The 25,570-nt window shown below is 38.0% G+C and overlaps 1 protein-coding gene across 8 annotated transcripts in view; it reads left to right on the forward strand.

Moving 5' to 3' along the window:
- The window catches only part of RBMS3 (RNA binding motif single stranded interacting protein 3), a 601,210-nt gene that overhangs the window by 506,188 nt on the left and 69,452 nt on the right, over positions 1-25,570 (forward strand). For all 8 annotated transcript variants that reach the window (XM_027675444.1, XM_027675445.1, XM_027675443.1 and 5 more), the window contains 4 exons: positions 3,678-3,784; positions 15,177-15,223; positions 22,466-22,562; positions 25,163-25,213. In XM_027675444.1, coding sequence (XP_027531245.1) covers positions 3,678-3,784; positions 15,177-15,223; positions 22,466-22,562; positions 25,163-25,213 — 302 coding nt within the window. The remainder of the gene's footprint in view (positions 1-3,677; positions 3,785-15,176; positions 15,224-22,465; positions 22,563-25,162; positions 25,214-25,570) is intronic.

The following is a 25,570-nucleotide window of genomic DNA, read 5'->3' on the forward strand; positions in this document are numbered from 1 at the left end:
TCCACTGAACTCTTAGAGTAAATTCAAGGCCTGACTGAAGAGAGATAGAGGTTTAGCCATTGACTTCCATGGGAACAGAATTTAAACACTAACAACTACTGCCCTCTCCTAAGGCAGCCCTGAGTATCTTGGCAAATGCTGTTTAGAAGCACTATCAATTTGATCCCGCTTCCTTCTCGGGACTCAAAGCCAAGTTCAGGGCTATTTATGTCTTATTAACTAGAGTAGGCTTTGGATGGGAACTACAGCAAGCATTTAAATCTTCTTCTTGAAAAATGGGTTATGGCTTAATGAACCTTGTTCAGGTTAAAGCTGTTATTCATTCTTGATATTTGTGTTTGTTACTGTCAGGTAGAAGTCAAAGAAAGAGCAGTGCCTTCTATCTTGAAGAGTTTATCAGGCTGGAATAGCCTGAAATTTGTTTCAAGTGAATCAATTCTCACTTTACTGACAGGAAAATAGCAACAGTAGATTTTCCAGATATGCTTCAAAATACCACATATGCTCAAAACTTAGAGGATGTCAAGAACCATATAAAAATATATGCTTATCGCTTCAAAATGTGAACATCTACAGATATACAAATTACATTTTCTGTTAAGCCAGCAGTACAAAAGGTGAGAGAAGAGGCAGGGACATAGGCATTTTTTTTTCAGTCAGTGTGTTCCTACAGAGGAAAAGGAGAAAAGTAAAAATGCAGTCCATAAATTGAAGAGTATCTATGTGGAATGGAAAAGAAAAAAACAGGAAAGTTTAAAATATTCCCAATTTTCCTTCCTCTCCTTCAGAAATATTTGGGGGTAAAATATACCACTTCTACTGCAATCCATCATTATTATTCATCTAATGTTGATATCATTTGACTAGTTCCTAAATATTTTCTTTTCAAATTGATAACCATAGTAGCTAATTGTGATCTTTTTCTTGTCTGAAGTAAATTTATTTTTTTTAAAGCACTTTGGAAATTTAATGAAATCATTAAAAAGAATTCTACCTAGAAATAGTTTTGCTCACATGGTGGCATGAGATGTGCTCTTTCTAGTAACTGTTACACTCTACTTTGTGTCCTGAAAGAAGAGATTATTAATTTGATTTTTTAATATATTTTGAGCTTGTTAGTTGTTTCCAGATGTAAACCAATAGGACCTACACCAATTCAGAGTTATTAAGATAATTTTCTGTCTTTCTTGATGCTACTATGCCTGTGTTTAGGAAAAACAAACAAACAAACAACCCCCCAAAACCGAAAACAAAAACCCTCAACCCAAACCCATCTTTTTTGGGCTCTGTCTTCCTGTCAAAATATTTTGTTTTGAACTTTTTGTCTCTTTTAATGTTGATCAACACAGACTGACTTTTTCCACAGAATTCCCCTTAGTTTGCTCTGGAGGAGTATAACCTCCCATGCAGAAACTTGCCCATGTAGAGCATGGTACCACTGTCTCTTCCACCTTCTTTCCAAACTCCTGAAAAGTCTTTAAAATGTTTTTCAAATTTTTTCTAGATGGGGCTAATAAAGTTGTTTGGCAGTTCTATTAAATCTCAATCAACTTTAGAAATCCACTAATTAACAAATATGAGGTTGTCAGATGGTAATGCTGGATAGTGAGAATTCCGGAAATGGCAACAGCTTCCTATTTGTGGTTGGCTAATATATAGAGAGGATGCATAGTAAAATATGTGATTTCCTAGCTTGTTCAACCACATCACAGTATATGGGCTAATACCACATGTGTACATTAGCAGATGATCATGGCATGTATAAATATCCAATGTGCAGATGGTTTTTACATGGTCCTTCTAATGGCATTATATGTTGCTTGGTAGTTCTTCAGTGCTTAAAACAAAAAGCTTTTGAAGCTTCAGCTGTGATGTTTAATAGGTCTTTATTTAATGCTGGCTAAACACCTGCTCCTCCCTCACAGTCACATCAAAGTGAACTCTGCGTAACCACTCTGAAATCGTGCAGCGTCTTGCTGTGGAGTAAAACTGGTAAAAGTGCAGGGCAATCAGCCCTGTAAAATCTCGTCATCTGCAGAAAAAATCTCCGTAGCCACCTGGATGCTTTTAAACCTTCATTATTTTAAATTTAAGATGGTTGGTTGAGCATTGCTTCTACCAAAATCTGATACAATAATCGAAGTCGGAGGTGGGGAAGGACCTCTGGGGTCACAGAGTCAAGCTTTCTGCCAGTAATGGATTGTTCCCTGCAGTTCAGTTTCTAGTGACCTTGGAAATTACTAGCCTGGTAAAATGGTAATGAAAAAACAAAGTTGTTATAGCTTCAGAAGTAGCCAAAGTGATGCTGTTCCAATGAAAAATTGTTTTTTTGATGTGAGATTCTCTACATACATGGCTTTTTGGTTGCAGTTTTTGGGTGATCACAAATCTATGCCTTCTGACCCATTTTGAACTGTGTGTAATTAGGAGGTTGGGGAGATTAGCTTGTTTTAATACTATATGAACTTATCCCTTAACCAAATCATAATTTTTATTACAAATAAATAAGTCAACAACTTAATTAACACCCCTACCACAACATTTTCTTCATATCTCTGCAGTTGTATTCTTTCAACATTTCTAGCCTCTCAGAAACAGGAAATGAGGAGGAAAAAAACCAGATTTCTTGGGTTTTTCCATCAAACCCCCTGGTTAATTAGTTACAGATTTATCCTGCCTGGGAACCCAAAAATTCCTGAGAAGATTCAGAGGTTACACATCAGTTTTAGATTTCTTTCAACCAAACTTATATTGGTTTACTTCTCTGTCGACAAAGGCAATAGAGGACAACTGTCACATACACCTAACAAAGTGCATAGAATTTGACCCCTCTGCTAAGGATGAAGCAGCAACAACAAGCTACCCACCAGCATGCTAATTACACTAAAAAAATATTTTAGGAGGCTATTGTAAACTGGATGGATGGGAAAAGATCCCAAGACACCAAGTTCCCTTCCTGTTGTACCCGTTTGATGTGTGGTGATTTCTTCACTAGGGGCTCTGTTGTGGCCTACCTTTTTGGGTGTGCAGCACTGTGAATATCCTTTCTTCCTCAGGTTCCCCTCACCTCCCTATTGTATTCACACACTTCAGATCTCACTTGGAGAGGAAAAAGGTTTCCTCAGCTACCAACTGCCAACTTACTTGAAAGAGGAGTTAAGAGGAAAAGAAAGCTAATTGGACTGTGCTTGGCAAAAGTCTCTATTCTGTTCTGTTTATTCAGATTTTTAAAGGTTTGGGTGCTGAGAAACACTGAAATAGTGAGAACACTTATTCCTTAAACAGGTTCTTGCAAAGTTTTTACAATAAAAACAGAAAGCTGCTTTAGTAAAGCAGTGTTTATCCTTGCACTAATGCTGGTCATGAATACGTGTCTAACTTAGCTGGAACTAATGCCTGACTATACTATTCCACTACAGCAATTTACCATTTTGCGTAGGCTGATTATTTTTTCAACAATATTTGCTAAATTCTTTTAAGGGCTGCCAGTATATATTTTTTGAAGCTTAGTTAATAAGAACAGCTGCCACTGGAGTCAAGGCTAAAAGAGGCAAAAAATATCTGCAGAAGGCAAGATTTTACTTCAAAAGATCAGTATTACAAAGCACTACTGTTGCTGGTATAATCACTTTCTTTGGGGGGGATGCTAATATAGACTGGGTTTCTTGTCTTCACAGCCCCCACTGAGCCTTTACTGTGCAAATTTGCTGATGGAGGGCAAAAGAAGCGCCAGAATCAAAGCAAATACACACAGAATGGAAGGCCGTGGCCCAGAGAAGGAGAGGTAAGTGCCACACGGCAATTATTTTCCTGGGGTTTGGCAGAAGTCAGCTACAGACCTGGAGGTCTACCTTTCAGGGCTACGAAGAAATCAGATTGCACACAAAATACAACAGTTTCATACAGAAAAAGCTTTGTAAGCAGTGGGGAGATGAAGGTTTATGATAATGTGTGGAGTGTAAAGTTACAGGAAAGGAAAATTTCCAAGCTTGGTGTGGAACTGTGCACAGCCTGGTCCCACCGTGAGCGCTCTGTCTGCAGCCAGACTTGAGCCGAGTATTCTCTTACTGGTGTGCCATCAGCACCTGTGGCGTACCTTTTACAAATCAAATCAATTTACACTGAAGCAAATGAACAGTGTTATTTTCTCCGTCTAGTTCCTGGTGATAAAAGATCATTAGGACATAGGTGGGCTGTTCCAAAAAGGAGAGATGTACTTACACATCCAGATGTAGGGTCCATGTAAAAGTTTTTTGCAAGCTTTATTGGGCTGAGCTCTTCATTCTGTTAAAGACAAAATGGTTTACAATAGTCTCAGCTACATCGTGTGTACAAAAGTTTTAAAACAATCTAGTAGTTGCTTTCTGCTATGCTGCAAATAGTCTGTTACTGGAGTTTCTTTTCTGTGTTTTTGTATGTGAAGTGTCCCCAAATTCAGGTGAAAGAGGAAAGAAAATTATTTAACTCTTCAGGAGTTTGTTTACTATTTTGGAATGTAATTATAGAATAAAGATAAATAAGGTAGACCTGGTCATAACCCCTTCTTGTACATGGTAATAGCTATGAAGGCTGAAGGACTTAAAAGTATTTCTATCCTAAACAACTGTTCTTTGTATTTATGATTGAGACTTTAAGGAAAAAAAGTATGTTGCTCGATTGTGACCCACAAGAATACAAGCTGGGGGGGTATCTGGTTTTTTTGGTTGTTTGTTTATGGGGTTTTTTATTGGATTTTGCTGTATCTACTTCAATTTCACAAGGCAAATAAAAAAATTTTTAAAAATATAATTGGTATTTCTAAGTTATATGAGGATTACTAGATGATTTCTGCTTTTTTGTAATGATTTGATTTTGCTAGCTGATAGTTTTCAGACCATTAGTTTATGACATACATACCCTAGCACAATTGGTGAGCTCCTAAAACAAACAGAAAGGCTGTTTGAAAGTGTACAAATTTCTCCCACCAACAACGTGGTTATTGTACACTGTTCCAACAGCAATGATCCATTTTTAGCTCTGTGGGCTGAAAATCTCAGTGCATCAGACACATTTGCTCTAGGAGATTGCAGAAGTCTCCAAAGGTTCATTGCAGTCTCTTGTGCTGTATGTCCCAAGAAATGGAGATGTCTTCTCAGGAGCCATTATGGTTTGTCACATTAAGAGTCTGCTGAGGAACAAGTGACCAAGAAGTACTTCAAGCAGTAGACTCAGGTCAGGGTAAACAGAGCTTGAAAAAACAAAGGAGACAATAATAAACCCTCAATAAGGTCAACAATCCGTATTTTAAAGACCTCTAAATCCCTGTTTAAATGGTAAATACCATCATAGCTATTATCTGCAGTCTTCTCTATTTCCTTCAGTTCAAATCAATGAAAAAAGAGAATATGAAGTTAAAGCCAGCAAGCCACCATTATGCCTGTGGCCTCTGGGCATCAGCTTATTATATCCTGCATAGTTCATTTGCTGCTAGTGGAGTGTTACCTGTTAAGCACAGTAATATCATGGTGAGCTAGAGGCAAGGTGTGGTTGGTGTGCTTATAGTACCAACACTTAAAAATTAATTTTCAGTGCTGGGAGATGTCATTCCTTATTTTTGATCACAGTCAACTACAGAGCTGTTGTCATGGTGTAATGTACAAATGTGGAAAAATTGTAAAGATACAAACTCAGAAATAGTTCAGACTAGATTTTGTCAGATTTTCTCTATTTACTAGCATCTGGTTAATACTTTGTTGCACATTAGATATTTACTACTCAGAGTGTCAAAGACAGGGATACATAATCTCTTTTAGGGTTATTAATTTCTTCGATTTCTTCCCCACTGTTGTTAATTTTCTTATCTCCAAAGTGAAATTTTTTTGTATAATTGCTCTTTTATTTTATATGCAATAGGGTTTTTCTAACTCTTTGTCCTTTAATAATCTTACTCTAAGCATGATGTATCATTCAGTTGTTCTCTATGTAGCAGCATTCAGGTAACCTTCCTACAATTACTCCTGTCAGCTTTAATTTCTTTTAAAAAGAACAGGCAGTGAGTAGTGAGAAATAATTGATATATGACAAGTGTCATGGTTCTGATTACAAATGGTATCTGGAAATATTCCCCTCACCTCTACTTTTTCTCGGTTTCTTCCCCAAAGAAAAATATTGAAATAGTATCCAAGAGATTATTCCCTTAGTATTTCCACCCTGACCAAATCCTTTGGTATTCAAGATGTATTTTGGCTTTGCATTCTTGAATACTTGCGTGAAGGGCATTTCTAAAACATTAAGCGTGCACGAGGATTATTTGTCGAAAGGGCAGATCTGAGAGAAATTACACCAGCCGTTCTGTCACTGGCTTCAGACCTGAGCATGCAAAGTAGAGACAGACAGCTGTGCTCAGTACTCTGCTGTAGGGAGGGAATGGCAGAAGATTCAGTGGGGAGAAGCAGGTTTGCTGCAGTGTTACCTCTCTGGCCACGCCGTTCTCAGAGGTTTTACTCTCTTTTATGAAGAGCTTCTGTGGAATTTTATAAAACAGGATTACTTTCTTTTTTTTTGGTAAAGTTTTCAGGTCATATTGCAGAATGCAATAGAAAATCTTATTCTTATCATATACATCTTTATAGATTTCTTCATAGCCATATAGAAATACTTGAACTGGCTGTTAAATTGGCTTCCTTTTTAAAGTCAAGTCTTTAGGAATACACTGAATTTCTCTAGGGCTCTTTAGGGGAGTGGGAGTGGGTGGGTTTGGTGCTTGGTTACTTGGCCAATTGCAACCAGATCTTGAATAGCACTTTCTAGTTCTTGACATTCCTCTCTTGCTTGAAGTCCCAGGAAATGCTCAGCAGATTTACTGAGAGATTTAACTAAGAATTTGTGATGGCTGACCAGTTCTGGACTAAGGAGCCAAGAGTTTGGATTTAGCGATGGCTTTGTACAAGGCTGTCAAGTTAGACATCTAACATAGAAGTGCAAAAAATGTACAGTGAAACCTGCAAATGCTGGAAATATTTGCTGACATAATTTCTGCACAGAGGTCAGTAATTTTTTTTCAGGTTAGTTTCTCATATGTCACACTGGTTTAATTCAGCACTCTGTTTTGAAACTTGTCCTGACAAGATCATATTGAGATGGTGAGAGAGGATAATCGTATTCAAATTCTGTCTGTAAAATATTTGATTTAATTTACCTCTAAATTGCGATTGACGAGTCTAGAGGTGGGTGACATAGCTCCCGAAAAATGTTCATTTAGCTGAGAATGCACCCGGGGAATTAAGTGTAGTCACAAATTGAGATCTGATTGGATTAAAAACCTGAACATAAATTTTGCAAGATAATCTTCTATTGCAGATTTACTGAAACTTTGTTTTGGTTATTCAGAAATATGTTTTTTGATACATGTATTTAAGAGAGAGTTTGTTTGAAAATTATCTAGTAGAAAGGGAGAAATCTACCCAAAGTTTATTATTGTTTACAGTTCTGGAAATTGTAGCCTTTCTATATCTGGTCAGCCCAGAGTGATTAAGGGTTTTTTTAGAGCCATAATATTTTGAAGTCTTTGGTATTTCATTTGCTAGTTTCTGTAAAATTTAGACAATTAAAATATTTTTGTTGTCTTTCTTGTAAGAGAATATCACCATTACAGGGTGCATATACCACAACAATTAAAAGCATCACTGAATGCAACCCTCTTGCTATTGAATTTGGTCTGATGTCTATAATGATATTTAATACTTGCTACCAATTATTCTTCTATTGATTGCTTTTTTGCTTCTATAATCTGGATTGCATTTTTTGTTTCTAAATAGTCAAGAGGTTACCCTTCTTTCCTCTCCTTTCTTCTCTTCCTCCTTTCCTCATTTCTCCTTTGTTTTCTTTCAAGACCAGTTACTGGAATATCTAAAGAATTAAACATGCTTTTAATTCTTTCTTAGAAAAATAAAATGACCCAGTAGTTTGGGAATGTTGCTTTTGTTAACAGTTTCTCTTTTTATCTGCTGCTTATTACAATTTTGCCTAAAGCAAACAGTAATTTAGAGAGAAAAACATAAAAAATAGGTAATTTAAGAGACTTCCTGAATTTTGTAAAGTCAATACCAGCGAAGGGCAGAAGCAGTTGTTCCTGGTGCCAGTTGTCCCTTCTTTACCAGCAGCATGCATTTAGAAATGATTAGTAGTTCTGTGGCAGGCCCATTTATAACTCAGATGTAGGTTCCAAGGAGATAGGTACTACTTAGTTGTGCTCCATAATCCTCAGTGTCTAGGGCTGATGTATTTTATACCTAGACAAATAACTTTGCTGTGAGAGGCAATTTCCAGTTCTGTCCAGATAAGCAGTAGTACCCTCATATGTAAACCACCCACAAAGTCATTTACTACATATATTTAACATGCATGTAAGTTAAATATTGGCACTTCGCATACTTATTTTCAACAAAAGCTTAGTTTAGCAAAGAGAGGAGTTGAACCTGAAGAGAAGCCTGCAGAGAGGGAGAAAGAGAAGGGCAAAAGATAACTAACCAATAAGTGAAAAGGTGCAAAGCAATGAGTTAAATATTCTTCAAAACCCAAGACGCTGTGATTGTGGGCAACATTTTGAAAAGGCACCTTAGTGGCTCAAAACCCAAAGACCAGTTTAAATGGTTGGATTTTGAGCTTATAAAGCACATAGTAATATTTTTAACTAATGACCTATGAAATCACTGTTACTGAAATCAGGATTTTAAAAGGGACTGGTTTTACTCTTAATAAGGGCCGTGGTTTGGTTAAAATAGAATCATCACTGTACCTGTTCTCAGAGAGTAATTTTCTTAGTTTTCATTTTGGCTTTGAATTTCCTTCTGTGGTGAAAAATGTCATGCCATTTGCCCTGGAGATTTTTCTGTAGTTGAGTTTTCCTCCAAATTCTGCTGCTACAACAGTGTTTTCTTAGGCAGAACAAACAGATGTTGTAGAAAGGGGGAAAGGACATACCTTTTTCTGCTGTATCCCCAACAGGTATCTGGTGGGCTGCCATTTTCAGTAGTGCTGCAAGCCATCCCTGGAAGTCTTCCCAACTCACGTAGCACACACATCTAGTGTGCAGTTGTGACTGTAATCCACAGCTGATATAACACTGAATCAGACTGATGGCAAAATGGATGTGCTGGATCCCCAAAAGTAAATGGTTCATAGACCTGAAGATGGCAAGGTTAAATATATGAGCGGGCCATGGACACAGAATAATTATGTTGTATTACATATGTCCTCTTTTCTTTTTTCTTTTTCTTTTCAAAATTTGTAGACTTCAGCACTTATGTTTTAACTAATCAGATAAATTGAAGTGGGAACAAAGTGACTCGACCCAAAGAACAGAAGGTGTGTAGGTCAGACTTCCATTCCAGTTCTATAGGGCAAAAGAGTTTCTTGTGATTCATTTAGGTATATGAACTTGTCATTGTGTCTATCAGTGCAGCCTTTGGCCTTCTGAGGTTAATGAATCGCTTCTCAAGTCTGACATCAATGTTATATATTTTCCTCTCCACAAACACCTTTTTTTTTTCTCAGAACTTGCAGCAGCTTAAGGAGCACACATTACTGGGAAATGCTCCGTTTCTTTCATGTACATCTGTATGTCCAAGAGGTGTCACATTTACATTCCAGATTTATCTTTCTCTAAAAAGGAAAAGTAGAGGGGTTTATTCAGAGTTGAATTCAAAAGTATTTCTAATAATGTGGAATATTTCTGACAGAACTGTTTAAATAATCAAAGGAAGGAATTCTGCCAAGTTGACTTTATTTGCAACTGAGCTTATTTTATAAAATTAGTATTTTAAATGAATCTCATTTGGGTTGGTGATTTCTTCCCCCTATTCCCTCTTCTTTCTTCCAAGTGTTTCAGAGTATCTGCTGTCAGAGCACAAGAGATGCTTTTGTTGTGATGCCTGGCAGATATTAGCAATGGTAACAAAACAAGTACAGGAATTTGAGTGTTGAAATTTCAATTGATTCCACTGTAGTAGCCAAGGGCACATCCATTCCCCAGGGATGGCAGTCCTCCTGTGAAAAGATGAAGGCATGAGTCAGAGGAGATGGGGAAGAGAGATTTGTCTTCTGGTCTAACTCCCACATCAGTTCATCACAGAAATCCCTTGAGTCTGAGTGTAGAAATTCCATGCAAATGTTTCACAGAACAGGTAATTCTGTGTAATTGCCACAGTGAAATGCAGAGGCTCCCTCCTGCTGGCAGTCACCCTGGGGCTCACCTGAACTAAGTCTGTCAGCTTCTCTCCAGTCTCCGATGTAGGGCCGCCACTCCCAAATAGTCTTGAGATGGTGTTTCCAAGTTCTGCCTTATCTTTCTACTACCTTACCTTTCCAAATCTCACCTTAAAGAGGAGAAATCCAAGGGGTCTTCTGCTTGGAAATCCCATCACATCCATGGATTTCACCCCTTTTAATTTGTAGGCCTCTCCAATTTTTTTCTAATGGGACTGTGGCCTTAAGCACAATATGAAATTCTGTGGTGGCAACAGCCTTGCCTTGTGCAGGTGCTCCAGCACTAGACGTAGGCTGACCAGGACAGGTTCGAGGAGATAATGTGGAAGTCACACCTCTGAGGAAGAGGCATAGCACATCTCTGTAGCCAGTCGATATTATGGTGAATTTTTGCCCACAGTGTTGGAAAGACATGTACACTGAGAGTGGGTGGTGATGTGATGGTGAAGTTGTTAATGTAAGCTGCTTCCCAGCAACACAGAAGAGGCTGAGATGCACCGAAGATGCACAGAACAAAATGGTCATTTATGGGTATTTATGTTTGCTGGAAGACAGATACTGCACTCATAAATGTTGTTCTTGTGAGACATCACAAAGGTTTGGAAGAGAAATAATGAACCCACCTTGTTTTGCACGATATTGAAGGTGTGATCATTTTTTTAATAATCACTCCATAACTTAATCATTTCTTTGAGAGATTTACAAATCCAATTTACATAAAAAATGCAAATGTGATGGTCTAAGAGTCTTTTTAATGAGGCAAATGTGCTCATTTATGTTCAAATTATAACAAAGAGAGGTGAAAAAAAAACACCAAGAAACGGAACACCTTGTCTTTGCCCATGGAAAATTTTTCACAGTGAAGTGTTGAACAAAGGCCTTCAAACTTCCTGGGGAACCCTTGCCTTCCAGAGGTTTTTTGATATTTCCTGCTCTTTATTAAAGGAAAGAGTTAAAATTTTAAAAAGGTGCAGACTGAGTCTCTTGTTCTTAGAATCTCTTTGTTTACTGATGTCGATAGTTAGAAAAATGCAGAAAAAATAGCAAAAATTTTCATTCCTTTTCTTAAGTATCAGAGATAAGTAAACTCATGCTTTAAATAGTCTTTTTAAAAAAATGATATTTTAAACAAACTGGTTTTATTTCTATGTCACCTGACTTTCTGAACAGACCAGTAGTCATTAAGAAGGGTCTTTATTTCCATTACGTATGGAACTGATAGCAGCTATCCCTTTTTTTGATTACTTTAAAGGATTGCATATTGAAATATTGAGGTGCAGGATTTTCATTCAATAGCTTAGTGCATATCCATTATCTGGCTGAGTGGCATAAAAATTCTGTGGTTCAGTTGCTCCTTCGTAGAAGATTTATCTGACAAATACTTTCCTAAAACAGCAGTCCATCATCAGAACCACTCTCTCAGGTTCCATCTCATCGGGAACTATCACTATTAGAAGTAGGAATAAGACCCTGTCCTTTCACTGAAACATGAGCAAAGCAGTGGATGCAAAAAACCCAGAAGAAAACACAGCACAACAAAGGGCTGCTATAGAGGCATCAGCCTCTGCCTCGGTATAGTTCAGTCTGTATTAAGCACTGTGATGGCTATATTCAGTTCTGGTTTTGAAAGAATAAGCTGAACCTTTATCACATGGAAGTCTGATGCCACCCTAATATTCTGTATTTGGTATTTTTGGAATTCCTGTTTGTGTGCTATGGAGGAAAGTGCAGACAATTTTCCAGTAAGTTATTATTGCTCATCAGTTTTTATTCCTGATGAATGAATATGCTTCAGATCATAAATCTTTGACTGGTCCAGGCTAACTGTTGCCACTCCTGGGCTTCTAGCCAGCATAATTTTGTAGGGAGGAATTACACAACTTGATGAGAAAGAAGTAAATAGTCCTGTGTTAGCAGCTATTTGAAATAGCAGCTGTTTAAGGCTATTCAGCAATGGGGGATAGTAGCAATATTACTGGGCAAACTGTAGGTGGTTACAATATGCATGTATTGCCACATGCTGTGTCCTATTTGTCTAATGTGAAACTTTTCCTTTATTGGTAAATGCGATGGTGATATTTACAGTGGTCACTGCTGAAGTACTTGAACAGATTTTGGTAATCTGTCTCCATGCAGTATGGAGCATGGATAAGGAAAGGAGTGTCTAGCCTTTCATATTTTGTACTCTCCAGGCACACAACTATGTCCCCTATTCTTAATAGTGATGCTATGTAATGGGCCTGATGCTAATATATAGAGAATGGAATATGTGCAGTCTGTCTGCATGCACCCACACACCGGTCTGGGGTGTGACGAGTTGGAGGACAAGCTGAGGGTCCATGCAATGACCATGTACTCAATATCCATGAGAAAAGCAGCATAACTGAAAGTGGCATAAATATGTGTTTGCAGGTCTCATGTGGACATTGTTTGGGCTGCAGTGAAAGACCTGCTGCATTTTGTCCCTTCTGCAGCCTCATTCTTATGTATGTCAAAGAAACCAGAATAACACCAATTGTTCATTTCCCCTTTCCTCACAGAACTACCTCCCTTGTTGCCATTTTGTCCCAAGGTCACTAATGTGAGCTGTGGAATATAGTGAGCTCTGATCCATGCAACTCTAAGGACGATTAGATGTAGAAACTCCCTAATCTAGAAGGCTTGGATCTGTCCTTTCCCAAGAAATTATAAGTGGTTTTTTCCTTAGTCTTGAGTAGATGTGTGATGAGACGTTAAAATGTCAACACCTCGATTTATAGAGAATATCTTAAGTTATTTAAAAGGTTTGTTTTCTGGTGGTGGTTTTTTGTTTTTGGTGGGTTTTTTGAGTTGTTAAAGCTAATTTTTCTGTCCCTCTAGGGCTTTTACATACTATTTAGGTTGTCTTTACCAGTGCAGGAGTATAAAAAGAGAACAATAAGTGTTGAAAATAGAAAGGAGAACAAGACAGTATTTTTCCTCAAAAATGTATTACATTCAAAAAAGGTTTATGATATTAAAGTTTTATTATCTCCCTTTTGTTTTGAAATGTACATGTTCCCATTAGGAATTAATGCAACCTTTCCAAACAATATAATATGCTGAGAATGTATAAGGCATAAGAATATAAAACTAAGTAAGGGATGAGCTAATTTATTTTTTACATCAAAATTAGTAGTGGTTGAGGTCATCCTAAATTAATTTTTTTTGACATTTTAAACTTGCAGAAATAGCCATTTTATTTTTCTTTGTATAAAAAGAATACTTTTTTTAAAAAACAGCCACGTGTACTTGGACTTAGTCTCCTTTGCTTGGGAGAGACTACATATTTTATTAAAACAGTGGCATTTTCACAAAGCAAAGCATTTGCCCTAGCATCTGTTTAAAAGAATAATGATAAAATTATACAAATTTAATAAAGACATGAACCTTTTGTTTGGCGACATAAGGTAGTGTAAAGCCTTGCCTTTCAGAGCAGAAACTATTTTTTGCCTCTGGAAATTTGGACCATCTCCTCTTGGACCTCTGTGCAGATGCTGGGCTAACCTGGCTCTTCCAGGAGCTCTGCCTGCTCTCTGCCTGCTTGTCACCGGAGCATTTACCCTGGCTGCTCCCCTGCCTGCAGAGGAACCTGCCAAGCCCAAACACTTTCCTGACCTGTTGGAGCAACCATCTGGAAGGGGGCAGACACCATTATTCAACAGTACTTTAGTAGATGGGTTTAGGGGCATTAAAAGCTCCCAGCAGGAGCACAGACCCTGCCACATGGTTGGTAAAGCATCTGTCCTTGAAGAAAATACTGCCTGTCTCAGGAAACGAGCATAGGATATTATTACAGACAAAGAGAAACACAGTGCCTTGGAGTGGGATGGTGCCATGGCATTTTTTCAGCTGCTCCCAATGGGAAAGCAACACCTTGAGTAATGGGGTTCCTCTCCCCTATGCTTCTAGTCCTGTACAAAGGGCAATTTCTCCCCATCTTCCCATCTCATGGTAGTGTCTTATGTTGGAAAGTATTTCACAAAGGAAGGGGAAAAAATAGATAAGGAAGGCAAAAAGTTAAAGCAAATGCAGTATGTGGGAGGAGGGATTGTCAGTTCCATGTCTTCAAGTAAATGCTGGGGGGAAAAAAGGTCTTTCCTGCATGACCCTGACTGCTGTCTTGGAGCATAAGGTGGAGCAGTAAATTCTATCTCCAGCCCTGCTCTCTCGCTCTCCTGCAGTACCTGTGGATATGTCTGCTAATGGTGGCAGTGATGACAGTTGTTAACTGGACAATGTTTTGACACTGCCAAATCCTTTTGCACAGGTCACTGTCTGCCTGGTGGTAAATGGCAGCTGAAAAGCTCTGTGTAACACATTAACAAATTCTTTTGCTGTCCAGACCTCTGAAGTATTTTAAAAGCTTTTCTGCTTCACAGCCAATTTTTTTTTCTTGTGTCATGGTAATGAATTAACTGTAAATATGAGTGGCACCCCAGGGAAACCATAGGCTAGGGTCATGCAGGGTGTGACCTTAGTAGAAAAGATGAGATTCCTTCCTGAGAATCTCTCATGAAGTTAACTTTGGAATGTTTAGCAACTACCTGTCTCACAGGCAACAGCAGGATTTGGCCCGGTCTTTTTATAGTGAGTAATCGGCTGTAAACACATAGATTTCAATGGAGTTATTAACTGATACTGGTGCAACAAAAGCTCCATTTGCCCTAAATGTTATGGAGAGATGACAACCAACAGACTGAACAGATCTGTTTCTCAGTGATCTCTCAGGCAGGGGAGGTAACCAATCTGTTCCGTGCTGCTTTGGGCCATCTGAGCTTCCCTTAAGAATTTAGATTTCCATATAAGTTGCATTCAGTTTTTATTCATATTGGCTTAGAATATGTTTCATGTCAGTTTTTTTTTCCTACAGTAATAGTAAAAATCTGTTTTTCTTCCCTAACTATGTGCAGGCTGGCATGGCTTTGACTTACGATCCAACAGCTGCTATACAGAATGGGTAAGGAATGCATGTTTTCTTATGCCTTTTAAAAAATTATTTTGAATGTCATCTTGTATTTTCTCTTTCTGTGGAGAAACTTTTTCAGAAGCAAATTGACCCAGTCATATTTTGTCTGAAGCATGTAAAGCTATACTGTCAAGTTCTGCTTTTAGTTTCCCTTTTCTTTTTATGCCCTCTTGTTTGCAGTATCTATTTGAATGGGAAGCTGTTTTTCCTAATAGTTTCCATCTCTATTTGCCAAATGTTAGTGGATGTTTTTTTAATCTCTCTCTGTCATGAAGTGGAAACCAGTAAAGTTTTCCTTTACTGACTTTGCTTTTGTTAAAATAATCATTGAAGATTCCAGCGTATTTTGGATAATAGAGCTATTACTTCATCTGGGGTTCTCTCTGCAGGCTGGCTAGCATCCATGGCATTGTCTGAATAAAAATGCCAGATAGGAAGAAAGCCTTAAATTAGAATGTAAGCAGATGGAATTCAGGGGTAAAATTCTGAGCAACATTCTTCTTCATTTCTCAGCTACCGTTTGCTGACACAAGGATTTGCAATATTTTCTCAAGTTGAGCAGAGAAATTACATCATCACATTATTTACCTGTATGATTGCAGTTCCAAATATTTCATGAACTAGAAAAAGATATCCCTGAAATCTAGCTCTCCTTTCAGAGAGGTTAACAACAATTTGATATGATTATCAAATTCCATGCATACTCTGATCTGTGTTCTCCAGCTGAATGGGAAAATTTATTGATGTAGATGAGAATGACTTTATTTGTTAAATATTTGTTAGGGCACTATTAGTTGAAACATTTAGGAAAAAAACTAACATTCCCACTAGTTAAAAAAAAAGCCTACCAAAATCAATAGTAATAGTCTATTTTGATTAATTGCCCTTTACAAGCAATGGTTTTGTAGGACTCGTGATATTCCTATGTGTGGAGGAAGAGGCCAAACTCAGAAGAAAAGGTAGTTTGTTTGGAGTTGTGATTTCAGAATCCTGTGCTTCTGTTTCCCTGTTTTGACCTCCAAATGAGTTTTTCTCTTCTATTGTTATATTTTTCAGCTGGTAAAATATTATAGTCTCCGAATAAAATCATCACTGTTTCATAATCCACCAGTGTTTCTTGTGAAAAACTGGCTTTTATTTCAAATGAATTCCTGCATGTCAGTTATGTGAATGTTTTGGAAACTGTAATTTGAATGATCCTTTGAGACTAATATTATTTTAATTCAAGAATAATTTTTTGAAGTTATGAAAGTTATCTCAGAATCAGACATGATTTGTATCAATGAGCATGCACAGTGTTCAGGTAGTCAGACTGCTCAGATGGTTTGGTCACTCAGTCGTTTGAACATGCTGTCACTGATCATTTGGAAAAGAAATTGTACACAATGGAGAATTTCAGCTCTGCAGTTTTTAAATATTCTTTTATTTGTAGACCAAGAGATATACTACAGTACCAGATATCTCTGTAAGAGTGACAATTAATTACTGCTTTGACATATCTCTTCTTTCTAGAGAGTCAAAATATTTTCAGTTTCATTAGAACTAATCCATCATTCAAAATGCTCTTGTGGTGAGAACTTGATTGTATGCAGTATCAAAGAAGCTCTTACTATGCAGAAAAATTTGTCCATCAAAAGTTATGCAATTGTTTTCCTGTCCTGTTACGCTGGATTTTTTTAATCTGCCCAGGCATTCACATAGTCATCTCTACCTATCCTGTAGATATAAATTTTTACTATTTTTCATAAACCTCTTTACTTGAAAGAACCTTGAAAATCTCGCTGATGGGGTTTATTTTAGTTAAGTCGAGGAGCACCTTGATGCTTTTTGCTCGTAAAATATGTAAATGCAGTCTGTTGCTTCTGACACAAGGCACAGACATCATAGCAAGTGCATGGCCATGGTGCAAGAGACTTGAAGGCTCTTAATCACTATGAAGTAAAACAGGTTAACTCAGTCATCAGTGAAGGGACGTTAGGCAAACACATTGATATTCCTCGTGGTGAGGACAGTATGGAAGTGAGCACAAAGCTGCTGCTTACAGCCCCCCCTGTGTTGATGCTGTGCCCACACCCACCCTTGCACGAATGATGCTGCATAATACTTTGGCAGTAAGGGGGGTCAAGCTGTTAAGGTTTGCATGGAGCAATGTTACACAAAGGTCTGTAAAACAAAGGCCACTTCCTTGTGGCAGGTCTGGTCTGTGTAGCAGTTGGGACAAGCAGGTGCTGACCTGCTGTGATAAGCATGAGTTGCACAGACCTGTGTGTGCTGGGTGCTCACCAGTGTGGAGCTTAGTGAACTGAGGCTGGGATGGGAAATGTAAAAGATAACCAAGTTGAGGTGATGATTCAGAAGACTTATGAATTACCAATAAAACTTAAGAAGAAAGATTAACTGCACATGCTGACATCTACTAGGGCTCTTTATTGCGTTGATAGATGCATTTTGATGCGTGTAAGTTGCTAAGTCCACACAGGATTATATGGACCATGAAAGTCTACTAAAGAGACATGTCTCTGCAGGTATCATGGTATTTAAAATGTGCAGTTCCTTAAGAGGTGTGGATTATATTAGGTTTTGAGTTGAGCCATAAGCAAACCTCAGGGAAGAATCTGCACTCTTGTTTCCAAATGAAAAGATGGGATCTCATTGCTCATGGTGTAGTACTATCACTTTTATTACTGTATAACTGCATATTTGCCTTGAAAATCTATAGCAGGAATAAAACAAAAGAGAGTGAGAGAGAGGCTTTCACTAAAAATAACTAAGATTTTTTTCCCCACTAAGCAATAGATAATTTTCTTCAGAGTCTATTACACTGTAAAGCTTGATTCTCCATTTCATTATATTGTTTTTATGCCCATGTAGCTCTGTTTAAGCATCCAGTGGAGTTACATCAGCATAAAGCTGGTATAATGGAGTGGAGAATCCAACCCGTAGTGTACCATAGCACTGCAGTGTGAGTTACTGAAGATATGGTAAGCACACACTTCAGTAGATAAGCTCTTTTCACCTGGCAATCTCTCTGTGCCTTTTTTTGGTTTATAATCAGCCTTTTCTGAATCCCATTTACAAAGGTACTCAGGTTTTATTTTGGGGAGTAGTGTTGTAATATGCTATTTATTTTTCAATTTGTGGTATTAACATGGTTTTAGTAGTTTTATGCACTCATACTAAGAACAAGATAGAGGTCTTGTACTTGCACAGTAAGGAAGCTCATTTAAAATGTTCCAGAGGCTGGAGTCCTCTTGGCCATTTGTCTAAGATTGCGATGTACTGTAGCAGTTTAATATCTGATATCTGGGGGACTATACTGTGCATTTGCTGGCCAGTGGGCTCAATATTCAGATAGGTCTTTTCCAACTCAAACATCTGACTGTGTGGCTTATTGCAACAGAAAATTGCTGCCTTGATAATGCTTGGTAATACTCTTACATTATGTGAGCCCCAGGATACTATTTATGAATCTAACTTTTTCAGTACTGCCCGCAGGCATGAGGCATGAGCAAATGGTGTTTATTGCAGTGCAAATAGGATCTTTCTCTTGTGCAGATTCTGTGTGGAAGGTTGCATATTCCCCCACAGAATGGGAACCATATGGATTTTTTTTTCTACTTTTTGGCAGGGAAATAGCGACCAGACACAGCAGATAATGCAGTCCCCAAATGCGAAGGGAGGGTTGATGTAGCAGGGGAGTATGTGCTTTGTCTATTAAGCAACAGAAACTGTTGTTAAAACGCTGCCTCTGTGTGTCTGATGATGTACTGGAAACATGGTTCTTTTCAACATCTCCTAAAAATGTTTTCTTTTGAACCTTTCTTTATAAACCCCTCTTCAGGAGCATCGAGGAGCATGTTTTTGCCTCCTAGTGAGGAGTTTCCCCTGTACTTATGGCCATGCTGAAAAAGTCCATTTTTAATACAAGGGCCATGTCCATTTTACCTTGCCCTTGCCACCTGCATGCTTGTGCTTCTAGCATTGCAATTGCAACTGAGGAACAAGGACATTGTCTTATGCCTGCAAAAAAAACTCCTAACGTGAGGATGCAAACTGCATTTACAGAAAATGCAGCTGAGCCTTTTGGAGAGCTCTCCTTGGAGCTCACAGGTCAACTACCACAGTGTCTACAGCTCTCAAAATACCATACTAGATACTGTTTATTTTAATACCAGGAAATTTGGAGGCATAATTTAATGTATCTAAAATGAGTCAAAGACAGTATAACTCATATCTCTTTCCACTCCGCTTTTTGATGTAGATACTCTGATGACTGAGAATCCTGTATTCCCTTGAATGAACTTACAACATGCATCTTCCACCTCATTTAACCTCTCCCTGAGCCTAAAGAAAAAAAAAGGCAAAGGCTAAGACTGAATATAGCAAGGTCAGCAGCTGCAGATATTGTTGGCATGCTGTAGGGTTTACACCAGAACAGGCCACTGTTGCATTTTTGTTCCGCTTGTCTTTTATTAGATCTCCAGCATGTCACTTAAGCCAATTATGTGTTAGGACATTAGTCTATTTGTATGTAAAGGGAATTTAGGGAGATGCCTCTGAGTTCCATGGTGAGGGTATGCTGAGCCCTCTTTGTCAGTGGGCCCTGTCATGGCAGTGCATGGCTCCAGCACTTTGGTAGGCTGAGCATCCCATACCTGAGGGTTGCTCTGCTTGGGTCTGTCAACAGCGAGAACATCCCTATCCTCACCATACCACTGTATTTCATGTGTGCCAGAGATCCACATCCTTTATTTTTAGATCCCTTTGGCCACAAGTGACACCGTGGAAAGAAGACAAGTCTTTGTCTCTTGGTGTAAGAGATTCCTGATTGCAAAATGTTTGCCCTACAGCCTGTCACAGTGAATCAGATTGTTAAACTTGATTTATTATTATTATTATTAAAATTAAAATATTTGGACTGGATTTTCTCACGTTGTCATTTGCAGCATCAGGTTTTCTTCCTTTCTCTTTCTTGATGCCCTAGTGCATGAATTTTCACAATATAGCTGAGTGTCCTGATAGTATGTTTTATTTGATGTTTATTTGAGAGCATTCCAAATGATGATAGATAAATGGTACTGACAGGGGTGTTGGAAGGGCTGTATTTTTCACATTACCATAGTGTATATTCTACAAGCTTATGTACTATTCAGATAACTGCATCTCTAAGCTGAAACTGAAATGGCAAGCTGTCTGGCAAGTTCTTGGCTTAGCACACATTTTCTGTAAATTTGTTGGTATTTGCTGGGATTTACTGGAGAGTTGATTCCAAAGAGTCAGCACTACTTCCAAATGGAAAGTTGTTTCTCCCCTATACTTGTCTTTGTCCAAGCAATTCATATGTGGTATGAGTGTGAACCCAGCATCAGTGCCAGGCTGATGAATGGAATGAGAACAGACTGAACAAAATATGTAGCTTTCTTAAAAGAGTTTTGGTGTTATATTATCTTTTAGTTTAAGAGGTTTATAGGTATTTCTATACATTATGCATTTTACCTATAGAGTAAATTCTGTCAGTCTGCCATTGATGATTTTCATTTGCTGCACACAGCATTTCTTAGTTCATCCACTTAGCAACAGCACAGTCCAAATGATTTCTGGTTAACATTGACTGGGGAGAAGACCCCTGTAAAGGGCTTAGATAACATGCATCATGCTAATGCCATAGATGGACCTGACTAGCGGTGTAAAAATCCTTTCTACGCTGATGTTGTGTGAACTTAATGTTTGATATAATGGGATAAAAATGCCTCTAAGTTCTCATTATATGATATATATAAAATCAGGCAAAGGCACAGTTTTAAAATAGTCTCTGTGCAAGCATTGTAAGGGCAGATAAATGGTCCTAAAATAGCATTATATTTCTATTAAACAAGAAATCAGTCAGACGCCACCTGCTGCTTTTGGCATTTTAAAATCTGATTTGGAATAGAGAGAACAAATGATTGCTTCTCTGTCTCCCCCTCCCTTCCTAACTTCGAATGTTTCCACCCAGCCTTCAAAGAGAGCAGCCTGTTTTTCCAAGGCTATTGGTTGAAGTCGGTGGTTATTTAACCTACATCCACAATGAATGCATCCAGTCTGAACTAGACTGATTAGTACTAAATCCGTGATGCCAGGGCGATCAGGAAATAGAGCACTTCTTTAAACACCAATAATGATTTTTTTGTTGTTGCATAGCTGTCATGGAAAGCTACTGTTGATTGCCTCAGAGTGGAGAGGGAAAAAAAATATAAAAAGAAAAGGAATGCAATCCACTTCACTGTGCAGAATCTTCTATTACTCATTGGTGCATGCTGTATGAAAAGGATCTACGTGAGGTTTAGATCAGACAAGAAAATGCTGCACATGAGTGTTTCTGTCTGAGTCCAAAATATCATCATTTTGACAACTGGAAGACCGCAAACATTCTTTTTTTTTAAAGCAACTTTATTGTCCTGGCTTGCAGTTAAAAGTGTAAAAAGGGCAAATGCAAAAATCTTTACGAGCACACACATATTAAGTACTTACACGATCCAGCAATAGTGATATTTTCCAAGTGATAATTTTATCAATAATCATTAACCGACAGGGAAGGAGAAAGAATATAACATTTATTACCATCAAGCAAGAGATAGTGCAACTTCTGTTCATAGTATGCAACAGTGGAAATAAAACCAACTCAGTCTCAGATTTTCAGTGCTGCCTGGGGCATTTAGCCTCATAATTCTTCATACGTTTCACCAGAATAAGGGTTTTTTGCTCTCTGCCTAGATGAATATGAAAATTTCAGCCAGAGTTTTTGTAGCTACCCCTTAATAAAATAATTCAGGCATGTATATAGAATGTGTTATTCTCAGCACTGAAGCATTAAGATCTGAAAAGAAAACAGTACAGCATGTAAAAATGAAATCAGTAATATTGTCTTCAATATCGCGTAAGAAATTTCCTTTCAATAGCTAGCACTCTGGAAAATCAGCTGTCCTTGCATTTCAGATAATTACTTCTTGTATCGTGAAGTTCTGTATTTGTGCTAATTGAAGTGAGAAAAATATGCTTTGTGTAAATATTCTTCCTCCTTCCATTTTCGAGATCTGCTCAATGGAACCATCACATCTTTATTGTGGTTTTGGAAATAGATGGACATAAATTACCTGTGTAGACTCTTTTTGTCTTTGCCTGAGTGGCAGTGAATTAGTCAGAGCCCAAGCAGCCAAAAGGTTCAAAAAGTCTCCCTTTTGTTCTTTGTTTCAGATTTTATTCCTCACCGTACAGTATTCCAACAAACCGCATGATTCCACAGACATCAATCACGCCATTCATTGCTGCTTCCCCTGTCTCTACATATCAGGTACGTCAGATTTGCACTTGTCTACTATTTTTCCGAGTTAATTATGTTTTGGATGTGGATGAAGGCAGAGTGTATACCATAGAAAATTGTGTGGGTGCTTGCACTCTTGAGTCACACTTTAAACAAAGATCTTTCTAGTAATATTCAGGTATCATTGGATATAGAGTTTTAAGTGTTTCCTGCATTCTTTACAGTAGTAATGAAAACCACCATATTTTTTTATTTTAATCAGCTGCTCTAGAAAACAACATTTTGCTTAATTTACAGTTGACAACACCAGAAAGCTTATCATTCTTATTGAAATGTTTTCTCAGTTTGTCTCCCCTTCATTAGCCAAAACTTTTTAACTGTGCTTTTTTGTCATTTATGTTGACTGCATTGTATTTTGACTTTTTGACCTCAGCTGTATTTGCTCCAGTAACAGCATCCTTTAAAAGTGCTCATTTTTATCCAGTAATCCCTAACAAAAAAAATTACTTGAGGATAACTGCCCTCATATCCTTCTTTAGTCTGCTACATGCCTTGTTGTTCAGAATTTCTCTTTTCAGCATATCCCTCACAGATTTCCACTGGGAAATTATTGTCTTGCTTTGGCTTTCTGAGATGGAAGTCGAAACCAGATTGTATAGTTTTATTATTAGCCATTCTCTGGGAACATATCACTTCACAGAAGCTGGTCATTGGCTATACCTTTTCCAATTTTAGTTATTTCTGTCCTATGGCATCAGTGCTTTTCCAGTCCTGAGTCTTATCTGAAATAAGCAATCCAAAAGCTTGCAAAGCTGCAAGGTGGGTTGTTCTTAATGTTTGGGTTGGTTTGTGGGGGATGGGACTTTTGAGGTGATGGTACTGCTTACAGGTAATTCTGGGAGGTTACTGTGCTTTCGACTTGATCTTCTAAGACAAATGATTCTTGTAATTTTCTTTGACTTTTGTGTTATTTTATTTGAGATGGGTATGTAACACTTGCCAAACCAAAGTTGTTTTGATGAGGTGAATTCAGTAAATTTCAGTAAGTGGCGACACCAAAGAAGTGTCAGAGCCAGAGGCATACAAATGCAGCTCACATGCACTTTTCTTGGTAGCAAGGCTGGCTTAAGAGTTATACTTTCTCCCTCTTATTCAGGCAACTGAATTCAGGCCACCCAGCCACCTATACACATAGGTGCACAGTTCACATTTGCTCCCCTCTTTCATTCTGGTTTGAACCATTGCGTCCATTTGTGGTTTGATGCATTTGCACCAAAACCATTCATTTTTATTTTTTTAACTCATATCATTCTCCTCAGATAGGTTGCAATGTAAGCCCAAAGGCATTTGCCCTCACGCAGAGAAGAAACTGGAAGGGTGCAAGAGTGGGAGCAATGAGCAGCAAGCTGTGGCAGCTCTAGTGTATTTTAACTCATGGGGATTCACAACATAAAATGTTGTAGTAAAGGTGTGTTTACATGTGTATGTGCTGGTTTTGGTTCTAAAGATGTTTTGAGGAACTTGCTTTTCAAGAAAAAAATATACTTTGATAAATGTATACAAATGTTGAAGCACACAGTTATACAATTAGTACTCACCACTTGCTTCATGAACAAAATCACAGGGCATCTGGAGAAGTGGGACCTTGTAGCTTTCTCCTTTTTATTCCTGGTCATGTTCTGTCTGAGGTGTTACATGCCCATCTCTGTGAGCTTGGGGACAGCAGGTGGGGCACCCACTGATGTCTGTAGCACAGCTACATTTTTTGTTTACTTGTGCGTTGCGGTGCCCAGACTGATGCAAAAGGAGACTAAGATACACAATTCTTGGGGCTGAGTCTGAGTTATTGATAACATGTGGGCCATTCACATGTAGCACAAGAGGGAGTTATGGCTCAGAGATACCACTACAAATATGCAAACACTCTGTAATGCGTGTAGTTGTTAGTAAAATTGTTCTATCCTTGGAATGTGTTACATGTCAGTCATAAGGCAGAACAACAAAGAAGGACTTCGGTGAGGCATATGGAGTTCTGGTGGGAATAGACTGACCCCAAGATGCCCAAGCTAAGAATGATCCTGGAGGGAAGAGACTTCTTAAGCTAGCTTTGCCATGAGAGCTTTCAATTAGAATAAGTTTCAAAAACTCTGAATTAGATCTGCAGCTCTTACAGAAAACAGAATAAATAATTCTGGGATCTCTGAAAATGTTATACCTCTAAAAGTTCTTGCAGATACTTTTGTAAATAAACTTTGAACATGTTATATCTCCTGCACTGTCAGTTGGATGACATGTTCATGATTATATTAATAGATGAAAGGAAACAATACAAATGAAAAAATAGGACAATATGGAATGTTGAAGACTGCTTTATGAGATAAAATGATGTGGATCATAGAAGTGGTGCAAATCTCAAACTTTCGACTTTGGTAGAAAACATAATCAAATGAAATTTGAAAGCTTTTTTGTCGATAACTTTATGAAGCATAAATTAATTTTGTGTTGAGTTGCACGACTTAAGTTTTTTGTCAAAATTAGTACCATAGTTGTAATACAGAGAATATTTTCAAGTAAATCTTTGAGTTAAGTTTTAAACTTTTCTGTGCTAATTATAAGTATTTAATATGCAGGTCCAGAGTACTTCATGGATGCCTCATCCGCCATATGTTATGCAACCAACAGTAAGTGGATATTTGGTTATATCCAGCTAAAAGTGCTTACATTGTAGCCTCTCTCTGCTTGTCCAGCCACATTAAATTCCTGGGTCATGGAAGAGCAGCCAGCTGCTACCTGTGACAAGAGCTCTCTGCTGTAAAGATTCTGTTCCTTTAAGGAGCACCATTTGATTTGGTGGAAACAAGAGGATGGGTGATATGCTATCTAATTGCATTGATTGTGAGAGACTAACCAGTTCTGAAGTGTTGCTTCTGAAGCTCTGCTTAGGGGACTACAAGCAAGATAACTGCATTCCTTCAAACTTCCTGTGTAGTTTTATATAAAGGATCCTCAGTGCCTCACTAGTGCATTTCAACATAGTG

This window comes from Neopelma chrysocephalum, unplaced genomic scaffold, assembly GCF_003984885.1.
Source record: "Neopelma chrysocephalum unplaced genomic scaffold, ASM398488v2 Primary Assembly neopelma1_26, whole genome shotgun sequence".
Lineage (NCBI taxonomy): Eukaryota > Metazoa > Chordata > Aves > Passeriformes > Pipridae > Neopelma > Neopelma chrysocephalum.